This window comes from Diadema setosum, chromosome 18 (genome assembly GCF_964275005.1).
Source record: "Diadema setosum chromosome 18, eeDiaSeto1, whole genome shotgun sequence".
Taxonomy (NCBI): Eukaryota; Metazoa; Echinodermata; class Echinoidea; order Diadematoida; family Diadematidae; genus Diadema; species Diadema setosum.
The window spans coordinates 32,340,412-32,352,590 of NC_092702.1; the positions used below are offsets into that span (position 1 = coordinate 32,340,412).

Genomic DNA, 12,179 nt, shown 5'->3' on the forward strand with positions numbered 1-12,179 from the left:
AAAAAAGAGAAAAGAAAATAAAGAACTTGAGAGAACATTCAGAGGCCACATCCACTTATGATACTCCTTGACATGCTGGTACAGGAGGTCACAATGTTTGACCTATACTATTCAAGTACCGAATTCCTGTTGTGGACAAATTATGAAGAAAAAAAAAAATGATGAATTTAAGGAATTTGTGGTTCCCTGCTACAAATAAGTGTTATCTTTAAAGGCAATGAAGAATTATAAAGTTAGACAACAAAAACAATCAATCAGTCACATAAAACAAAAACTGTAGCCAAACACCTCAAAATTGTTAGGTGATGTTATATTGCCAATGTAATATACCATGATATACCCCCATGCAATATATCATTCTCCTGTAGAGTCCTGGAAGAGCTTTGTGTCTCATCTCAATGATGCCGGTCACTCTCTGGTGCCAATACAACCAAACCTGGTGGACCTGGTGTGGGGTGACGAGAGGCCACACCCCCCAAAGAACGAGGTCAAAGTTCATGAACTTTCGTATGCAGGTAGGATACCACAAAATGTAAGACAAAATTTGGTGTGATATGAAAACTAGCCATTTGTTTTAAAGATAATTTTACTTCAAATTCAAAAAAGCAAATTGGTCACAGGAATTGTAGATTTTATGATAAAAGGGTCCCTTCCCTCTCAAAATAAGGTCAAAGTTTATGAAGTCAGGTGAGCATGTACTGTAGGGTGCAAGGTAAACTTGCGTGAACAGAGTAAGATGCAACAAAAAGCAGTACTTGAGAGATGCACAACAGCTGAAGTAATGAAACCACCATTTCTGATATCACATGATACGTCTATGTCACAAGAAATGATAACAACTAGATATGCAGAGGAAAAAGTGCTGAGCTGTCAACTAAAGACTGTATTGTCTGAGTTATCATCTGTGTGCTGGTAGTGATATACAATTGTATGTAAATTTGTGCTTCACATTGTTGCCTCAAAAAGCTACAGTGTATCATGATAATGAGTATAACACTTAAAAAAAAAAAATTGCCAATGATGATTGTGAACAAGTTCCCCCGCTTGTCCCATGGAAAGTGTGGAGATTGACTTTACTCCATGTGCAAGTCAGCTATGGTGGTGAAAGGTGTAAAGTCAAACATTGTACAGAACACAGAACACGTTATGTCAGTTACGACATTAGACAGGAAAGTTACATATGGCATACTATAGTGTTTCCTGATTGTTTCATGAAGTAATGACTTTGGTCTACATGTAATGGCATATCTGAATGTGGCAAGGATATGAAATCACAGCCGTTCAACAGTCCCTCTCTTAAAGCATAAATTCAAATGAGCATGAAAAATTGTGTACTAGTTTTTTTTTTTTTTCAATCTAGCCACAGTGATTTGTATGTGTATTCCACATTCAAGCAGTATCAAAGAACAATAATTACTGGCGTGCGATTAATCAGTCGAAAAACAAGTACATTCACTGGTTCATGTTAAATTGTTGAGAGTAGCAGCATGGTTTCTTGATTATTAATGTCATAATCATAATATCTCTATACTAGCAGAGCTAGTGGTACCTCACAGATGTTGTCAGCAAACACAGGAAGTTTAACCCCATTACACTATATTGAAATACACCTACTCTACACATTAAAGATGGCTAGTTGTAGTGGTTCTCAGTGACATAATTTCCATTATATCTTGAAAAAGAGTGCTCGGGCAGTGAATGGAACCATGCTGATTGTCAACAAGTTTTCTAGTGTTACACAATATGCCACTAAAATGGGATCTATTCTCAGGAAATTACTTAACAGACTGTGCCTGTGGGTTTTTTCTTTGAAGGTAAAACTTTTAAAACTTTTTACAGAAAAAAAAAAAATCTTTAAAAATTCTCCAATCCATTGGTTTACCTACGTTCTGTTTGTCAAAGTTGCATGAATGTGTAGTACAGTATCACTAAAGCTTATGGCTATACACTACAACTTTCTTATTGTTTCTGAAAATGAGTATCTCATATAGCATATACGGAGATGGAAGTACAGTCAACCTTACCTAAGTGGGATCTATTTGAACTGAAGAAACAGCTTTAACTTAGAGAAAATTTGACTAACGAGGGATTAAAATCAATAGAACATAAAGAGTGAAAAGACCTTAGACTTATGTCATTATATGACTTGCGCAAGGTCGACTTAGGCGAGGTTGACTGTAGGCCTATAATACACCACAAAATCAGAAACAGTAAAAATTATGAATTTATAGAAAAAAAAACCCAACAACATCAACAACAGTAACAACCCAGTGGTAACAATAGTATGACCTTTAACCTCCAGGTGAGAGTTCAGCATCAAAGGTTATTCAAATGAGGCTCAAGATGGCAGAGGCCCATGTCGAAAATCTGATCATCACTGCGCTAGATGAGATTGCCTGTAAGTAGCCTTTGTTCTGTTTCTTTGGTGTGGGATCAGTGTTACATGGAATAGAAATACTGCCAGGTGTACCGTATACACCATATATTTTGCGGGGTGTTTCTGTAAGTTGAGTGCTATTTGCAAATATGAAATATACACCACATGAATGAATCCGTTTCTGTAATGATGGGCAATGGTGTATACAGTATCTTATTCTGTAATGGATGCAAAATCTTAAATGATTCCTGTGGAATGGAGAGCATTGTTAAAAGTAGATGTCAGTTTTCAGTGGATTGTTAACGCTCTCCATAGCTCAACATGTATGTCATAAAAGGAAACCCCACACCATTAAGATGAAAGTAGTATCTAATGAAAGCTAATCATCATTATTTCACATTTCAGATCAATAGACATTTCATTTATCTGTGGTCCATGGCAGAATATCTGTGCATATACAAGTGTTGTACAAATATATTCTTCCGTTGGCAGTGAACAGCCATGTGATGTTGCAATGAAATGCAAAGTGCAATCAAGCTATTCCAGATCACTTCATTGTTAGTGCTTTTTTTTCCTTTCAAACTTTCAAAAACATTGGATCATGAAAGAATAGTGCTTTAATAGCATGCACAGTGGAACTGAATTGTATGAAAAATGCTTGGTTGTCATTATTGTCGAGCCCACTGGAGGTGTGGGGAGATTAGGGGATCGCGTCTATCCGTCCGTCGTCCGTCGTCCGTCCGTCCGTCGTTCGTTTTTTATCCCTATGTCCGTTCGTTACCAAACTTGGATGGTAAATGTCCCTTGGGGAGTTGAAGGCCACCACAAGGTCAAAGGGGTCATAGGCGAGTCAATGAACTTCCAGGAGTTAGAAAAACATTAATTTCTTCTACGCGAATGGGCAAGACACAATTTGGCACAATTTTGCCTTGTTGATTGTAGGATCATTGATTTTGTTCTTTTTTCTTTGCCGAAAAGCCCCCAACAAAAACAAATAAAAAAACAACACAAAAAACCAAGTCACATTTCATCCAAACATTTTAAAAACTCCTCATGGGATATACTGATCACCACCATTTGAAAGTATGCTGTGATAACATGTGTCATGAATCACATAGCATTTTACTGTCTGCTGCCATCACAGTCAAGTTTCAGAGAATTCCAAATTTTGACAGCAACAACAAAAATAAGTGAATATGGGATAAATCAATATAATTGAGTAATTTGACCAAGAGTGAGTGAAACTCTCCAACAGTTGGAAGAATGTTTCCCTCGTTTTAGTGGGAAGTTTAGTGAGAAGTTTCAAAAAGTTTGTGGTCACACTATTAAACAAGACTGAAAAGTTTTGCCAGTGTGACCGAGGATATATGTATATATATATATATATATATATATATATATATATATATAGAGAGAGAGAGAGAGAGAGAGAGAGAGAGAGAGAGGGAAAGACAGGAGAGCTATTTGATGCAGAGAGTAAAAAGATATGGAGATCTAAAAAAAAATTGATTTACATAACACTTTTATCATCAACATGCTCCAGCATTTGCAGCACCTGAGAGATATAAGCAGCTGACCATAGACATTTGCTATCATTTCAGGGCTGTTCAATTTGCGTGGCTCAGACATTGAGTACAATCCGGTATTCTTCGCATATGCTGTCGTCACCATGGACAGTGTGCAGTAAGTAGAAATTTATTGTTTATAATTGTATTGATGTATTTATGTAGCTTTATATCTATATATTAATATATTTGTATGTTTATATATTTATATGTTTATATATTTATATGTTTATATATTTATGTGTTTATATATTTATATATTTATATGTTTATATATTTATATATTTATATGTTTATATGTTTATATATTCATATATTTATATGTATATATTTATATATTTAGATATTTATATGTTCATATATTTATATATCTATATTTTTATATTTTTATATTCTATTATGGTTGATTGTGTTTAGATTTTTATGCCTCCGCAACGAAGTGGCCGGAGGCATTATGTTTTCGGGTCGTCCGTCCGTCCGTCCGTCCGTCCCGTTTTGTTTTTGTCGATATCTCAAGAACCGTGTGGTGGTTTTACATCAAACTTGGTATGAGGGTATATCCTTGGGGGATAATACTTTGTGTGGATTTTAGGGTCACAGGGTCAAAGGTCAAAGGTCACAGGTTATTTTGTGGAAAAAAAAAAATTTCATGTTTTTCTCCATATCTCGCAAATGGTTCAAGGTATCTTCATGGAACTTAGTATATATGCTTGTACCGATGGGCAGTGATTATTTAGGGAAGTTGGGGTCATGGGTCAAAGGTCAGGGGGTCAAAGGTCAAGGTCAACTCCTCAAAATATCACTACTTTCCTTAAAATGCAATATGCCTGAAGGTTTTTTTTCTTAAAACTTGATGTATGGCTTGTATTACCCAATATATATTTTTGGGGAAGTTTCTTGCCAAAAGGTCATAGGTCAAAAGGTCAAAGGTCAAGTGAAAGTGCTTAATTGCACTTTTTCCTCCATATCTCGAAAGTAACTCAAGGTATCATCATGAAACTTACATATTTATGCATGTTCTACCTAACAGTGATTCTCTGTGGAACTGTGAGGTCAAAGGTCAAAGACCAGGTTTAGATAATGCTATTTTCCCATTTGATACTGAAATTATACTTTTTCTCAATACCTTGAAAATTACTCAATGCATAAACTTATAAAAGGGTCAAAAGTCAAGTAAAAATCATCAGTTCCCCAAATACCTGCACTCTGACATTTTAATCATTCATCCAATTGAACCTTGTTCTAGGAAAGTGAACATTCAGCACATTTGTGTCAAACCTGTCATTTTAATATTTTGCCAATTGTGTGAAACTGTCATCACACATTGTCAAGACATTGTACTATAGACCTATAAGGAGAACCATGCATTATGGCGGAGGCATATCAGTAGCCGTAGCGATATATCTAGTTATTACATGATTTGATTTTTCAGTTCTTCTTTACTCTGGGGGGCCACCAATTTTCTTTGTCAGGCCACCAAAAACTTGATAATTTTGGTGGCTGAATTGGTGGTCCAATTGGCGGCTGCCAAAGAAAATAGTTAATGTCAAGCCTTTGTATATAAATCTATGTATGTTATCATCCATTGTATGTTATTTATTTCATTGCATATCATACAGTTGTTGGTGCACCCTGTCAATTGTGCAAAGTATCATTGGTCAGATACATGTAGTTATTTTAAAGCAAAAGTTAAGATGGAATTTTTGTAGAGTGCCAGTACGTTATGAATATCCCAGTGGGGAACATTTAGTGTTGGAATGAATACCTTTAAATTCTGTTTATCTCAAAGTGCAAATTACAATATGTGAATGTTGTTTGTCAACAGACCTGACTTGTTTCATGTTCATTCTGTATTCATTTCCTTCAAGAGTATCCTGCATCAAAGACATACCAACAACGTGACAAGATGTTTGTTAGCTGTTTTCCCCTTGACATTCAGGAAGTACATTGTATGATTTCAGGGCATCAACAAGTAAATACATTGTATTGTCAGTTTTTGTTTTGATGCTGCTCACTAGACTAATGACTTTGCTAATGTGAACCAGTTTATTTGTAGAAGACAGCAAACTGACGGGAGCAGTGAGAGAACATCTGAACACCGGACACCAAGTCACCTTGCATTCGTACAGTGCCATCCAGCATTTCGTCACCGACTTGTTTGTGGATGGCGGAAAGAAAACCTGGGTGAGACTGGACTCTGATCACTGTTGACTGAAAACACTGACTTGTATGTTTTCTAAACAGGACAGCAAATGTGTTTGTGGAAGTGGAGAGAGCTTTTAATGAGGCCACCCCCCTCATTTATGGCTGCTGTTTGTCATGAGCGAGTGTTGAATTGTGGTTTCCCTTCATTATCCTAGTGATTTTTTTTTTTTAGAATGCTGAATTTTAGATTTTAAGTTTTTAAATTTCAAGACAAGACATCGCTTTGAGAAATCTAAAAACTATGTGCGCAGAAGATAACTCTGACTTTTGAATAAAGAAAAATGCAGGTGCTGTTGTAATTTCATTGGAAAATAATTGCTCAAGCAATTTTAATTGCAAACTGCAAGTACTTAACAAGAGAAAAGAGAATATTTTGGCAGGTTGATTGTGATTTGAAATCTAATTTTCCCTGTTTTTTGCCCGTTGTTACAGAGTAGATAAGGACAATAACATGTATATCTTACCATTGAGAAACATTACATGTGTGTCCACTTCATTATTAAATTACCAATTTTGTGACACAGAATTTGTGATGTTTTGAGGTTTGCTGCTCCCCATCATTGGTGTTTATTTGAAGACAATCGAGTCTGAAAAGGCACCTCAGCCAAATAAAACTGAAAGTTCTTTTCTCAGTGACGATGTACGTTTACACACTTGTCATTGTCCAAATATCTGAATGTACTCATTGAGATGCACGTGGTCAGGTGGTTGCAGTGATGAAGGGATCAAAGAAAGACATGAAGACATGTGTTCATAGTCTATGTGTAGTAGGTCCATACTTGAACAAAAATGCTGTCCTTTGTCAAAGCAATTAACACCTGCTATGGAGCTTCTCCATTGGATGGAATATGGATGCAAAGGCGACTAGATTTTTGTTTCTTCTCCTCTAACACCTCCCTCGTGAGCTTCCAGCTTGCTTCTCCATGCGTACCAGTTGCTGCCCACCTGAGGGCCTTGATGAATATTCATGACTCACTGTAACATATGTTCATGAATAGCTGTAGTCCTGTCGGCAATATGTTCAGTATTACGTGGTATAAAGTCGATGGGATATTACGCTGTTTTTTTGTATGAGGGTTAATCTTTTTTTGTGTGATTTTTTGTTCTTGAATGTCTTCCAGATCAGTGCTCATTCCAGCTTTGCATTGGTCAACCTCATTCCACAGGTTGGTACAGAATGTTTCAGACAGACTGGGGGGGGGGGGGGGGGGGTGGGGGGGGTGCATTTCATGAAGCATTTTGTCCGACAAATTTGCTCTCAGCCAGTCAGATGCAAGGATTGCAGTTAGCTTATAACAGTTTATTGGAAAAAAAATATCTGACAAAACGCTTGATGAAATGTCCCTTGGGTCAATCTGTTGCTTGCTAAGTTAGGAGTTTTACCTCTACCTTTTGCCTGTTTTGCTTGCAGTTACTTTTCACTCGATACAGGAGTGCAATGCACACATGTAATCATACGGATGGATATGAAATAGAAACAGCACTAATGATTCTGATATGAGCTTCCTTGTTGGTGGTAGCATAGATGAGGTTCCGTGACTTCAAATGACACGTTGTCTACAATTATGCTTTGCCAAAAGTTGTTTTTGTCACCACAGTTTTGATTTACCCTACCTCCATGTTAAGAATATCCATAAATCTTCTCAATCAAACTATTTCATTATCTGACAGTACACATAGAGCATTTTTTTTTTTTTTTGCTTTTATGACTGATGTGGGTATAGTTTCTACACACAATTTTAAAATTTCCAGTTTTCATTTTTGGTCCAAATGCTGTTTAGCCCCATTCTCAAATCCTAATACTTTCGAGTTATTATTTTGAAGTTTCAGCGAAGAATAACATTGTTTTGTACTTTATTAGCAGAAAAATTGATTTTTGTCTACATTTTGTACATTACGATCAATGGAAAATTGTGAAGCTAGCCAGCCCTCTCAAACATCTGTGCCAATCACCGAAGTTGGCACTCCAAAAGGTGTTTAAATTGCTGAACAAAGCACATCAAGAACATAGAGTAATATATTGAAGGAACATGCATTTGAGGGAATAGTAATGATAATGGTGGTGATGGTGGTGATGGTGATGATGATGATGGTGATGATGATGGTGATGATGATGGTGATGATGGTGTGGTGATGGTGTGGTGATGGTGGTCATGGTGGTGATGATGGTGATGGTGGTGATGGCGGTGATGGCGGTGATGGCGGTGATGGCGGTGATGGCGGTGATGGCGGTGATGGCGGTGATGGCGGTGATGATGGTGATGGTGATGATGATGGCAATGATGATGATAATGATGATGATGTTGGTTAGGATGATGATGAGGATGAGGATGATGATAACAATGCAGATTAATTGCTGTAATTTGATTCATTTTGACATGATATAATCAGTTTGCTAGATCATGTGCTGTTCAAGCTATTCTTGTGACCATTCCGATATTGAGAGATGCAGTGTAGTGTTTCAAAAGGCAATTTAAGTTAGACTGATTGCTTGTAGTGATTCTTTATTTCTTTAAAAAAAATCTCCTCCATGGATTGCAGCAACATCGTTACATTCACAACAGCCCTGTCTGGCAGAGCAAAGCTGTGAAGAATGAGGTGGAGATTCAAGGAATGAAGCAAGCTCATGTGAGTAGAATGTGCCTCAGCTATTGTGGTGGATATTCTTGGACAATTGAGGCAATGCTTTTCAAGTGCAGCATTAGCCATTTTTTAATCTTTTAAACCTTTTAAATCTTGTATTGACCCATTGAGGACGAGTCCCGAATATACACTGTACTTGGGCAGGGGTCTATGGGAAATGCGTGTTGTAGCAAAATCAGTCCGTCCTCAACGGGTTAAAACTAGTGGACAAACTTTACATATGATGAAAAAGTTAGTCAAATACAATGGAAAGCATAGACAAGGTCTAATCTATCTTTTAGCCTCGCAGTGCTGAGGTTGTCCATCAGGTTTTCTGCGTCTTTGAGAGTAGTACATGTCGTTGAAGGCTGATTGTAAGCTGGCGATTCTGCAGAATCACACGGACATTGGCGTTATGTGGAATAGAGATGCCCGTCACTTTCAGCATTGCCATGGTACTGCAAAGTCAAGCAAGAACCAAGGGAAGCCTTAGTAGAATGTTACAGATGCAGCAATGCTTTGAGGTCATATTAGTAGACGGATGAGGCTGTCTGAATGAATAATTACCCATTGACCTCGGTATTATGCAATGCCTTACAATGATCATTGCGTAAGTAGCTGATTTTTCACTGTAGATCTGATCACGACTGATTGCTGATTCAGATCTGATCAAGACTGATTGCTGATTCAGATCTGATCACGACTGATTACTGCTTCAGATCTGATCACGACTGATTGCTGATTCAGATCTGATCACGACTGATGGCTGATTCAGATCTGATCACGACTGATGGCTGATTTAGATCTGATCACGACTGATTGCTGATTCAGATCTGATCACGACTGATTGCTGATTCAGATCTGATCACGACTGATTGCTGATTCAGATCTGATCACGACTGATTGCTGATTCAGATCTGATCACGACTGATGGCTGATTCAGATCTGATCACGACTGATTGCTGATTCAGATCTGATCACGACTGATTGCTGATTCAGATCTGATCACGACTGATTGCTGGTTCGATCTCATCACGACTGATTGCTGGTTCAGATCTGATCATGACTGAATTTTGATTCAAAGAAAGAAAGAAAGAAAAATGACAGTGATGAGACTGTACAGATCAACTGTGATAAAATCTTCAAGCTGTCCTATTGAAGCAGCTAAGATATAAAACTTTATACATCATAAATGTATCTTTTAGCGTACCTAAGTTTTACAGTTGAGGATAGGTTGGGATGGGTTTCTTGCCAGGACAATTGTTTTAATCTAATACCGTACATTCACAAATCCCTCATTAAAAAAACAAACAAACAAACTAGCAGATACACAGCCTGATTTTTTTAGCAGGCCTGAAAATATACATTTTGGGACAAATTAGTTCATTTCTGGTTTTGTGTGTGTTCTGATAGAAACATTATTCCTTCTGTGTTCCAAGTATGAAAGCATAGAATTACCCATACATGAAGTGTTTTGAAGATCCATTTTTATCAGAACTGTATGAAATTAGTAATCTTTTTTGTTTTTTGTTCCATCCATGAGCTATATGTGACCCGCGACAACGGTTTCAGGCAAAAGTCGCAAGAGCAAATTCTCTCCTAAGCGGGGTACAAAGATATTGACCATTATTTTTGTCGATTTTGGTCTTTTGCAGAAATCGAATCTTTGATATGTTTTCTACATCTATACTAAATTTCATGGCACGAGACTAAGTTTTTCCTATCAAAAATGGAATTTTAAACACCCTATGTTGTATCGCACTTGTCAATTTTGAGCTTCTTTCGAACGCCGCGCCAATGTGCCCAGTGTCGCTACATCGCAGAGTCTCGCATGCGACTGGCTGATGCGTCGCACACATTTACATAGTTCGGCTTTCGGAGACACGTCTGGCAGCGTTTCGGGGATGTTTGTCCACGCGTGCTTACATTATGCTGCATTGTTCTTGCTACAATAGATACACGCGCTCTAGCCGAAGTGTATTCTCTTCGTTTTGGCTTTCTATCCGAGCTTCTCTACCGCAATGTTCGACAACGGAAGTGAAAAAAAGTGAATGGCAGCGCTAACTTCCAACATGAAAACAGATACGTGGGGAACATGGTTTGATCACATCAGAGTTGCAAATTACCTAACAAATCGTGCAACATGTGATCGGAAACTCACCTGTCAAGTGTAGGAATATGACGTAATTGTGTGAAAAGAAAACTTACAATATTCTCGAAACTGTCTACTCGTAGTAAATATTATGATAGCATGTTGACTCAAAGGACAGTAGATGAGAGGAAAGAGGCGGTCATAAATGACCAATATTCAAATACTACACGTCAATATTGTGCCAAACTAACTAGCCGTGGGTTTTTTTTTTTTTTTTTGATATGATAAACTCTACCGCACAATGCAACACATGAATGGCTTGAAAAACAGAACAATGAGAAGTGTGACCCTTGCCAGCTGCAGCATTTTTTTTTTTCCCTTCAAAAGGTCCCCAATGATAAAAAGACAAATCAATTAAATTAAAACGCGATTTGTAAAGATGTGGATATGGATTTGCCACCCGCTCCTGTTACGTGTACACACGGGCATGGCGTGTGGATGCCATTGGGTAATGTGTGCACCATACACACGTACACCATCAAGCTTGTACTTATCGTATCCGCCATCTTGAAAGACATACTGGTAAACAAACCCAAGCGAAACACATTGTGTGTTTCGGTTCCATTCGCTGAGTTCCAAGGAAGTTGCCCAGGAAATTTGACCCTCTCAGTGAGCCAATCAGAAGGCGCTGTGGTTGCTAGAGACGGAGCTTAATATCGATTGGCACCATCGTACGGATGGGTGATTCTCACCTTGCATTGCCGCTCGGACATTGTCTTTGAGAAAGAGTTGAATCTTCAAAGCCCGTTTTCTCGCAATTTTGTCAGTCTCACAACTTAAAAAGTGCACTATATTTCACTTTATATGCCCACTTACGGTGCCGGAGAATACAAATGTTTTATATCAATGCAAACCTTAGGAAATGGGCAATGTGATTCAATGAAAAAATGAATTTTCAAATTTCCCGACTTTTGCCTGAAACCGTTGTCGCCGGTCACATATGAAAGAGTGCACAAAAGCCATATAGAGACTTTCCACACAACCACCAGTAGATACAATTGTACTTTGATACTGTAACACAATGACAAAAAGCATGGATTTTAAGCAGTGTGCCAAATTAAACATAATAATGGTACTCACACTGCAGTGTTTGCAATGGAGTTTGAATCTCGCTTTTGTTCCACACACAATGAATAATGACTCGATAATCTTGAAAAAGAAATAATGTATGATGATGTATATGTGATTTTATTGGGTACAGTCTAGCTGAAGAACAGCCTTTGGCTGAAGCAGGTTCCATGCTAGAATGAAATAAACT

General features: G+C 37.7%; 1 protein-coding gene across 1 annotated transcript in view; it reads left to right on the top strand.

Annotated features, from left to right (window-relative positions):
* The window catches only part of LOC140241624 (xaa-Pro aminopeptidase 1-like), a 47,462-nt gene that overhangs the window by 5,295 nt on the left and 29,988 nt on the right, over positions 1-12,179 (top strand). The window contains 6 exon segments of the mRNA XM_072321363.1: positions 369-515; positions 2,303-2,398; positions 3,979-4,060; positions 5,988-6,126; positions 7,269-7,313; positions 8,689-8,775. Coding sequence (XP_072177464.1) covers positions 369-515; positions 2,303-2,398; positions 3,979-4,060; positions 5,988-6,126; positions 7,269-7,313; positions 8,689-8,775 — 596 coding nt within the window.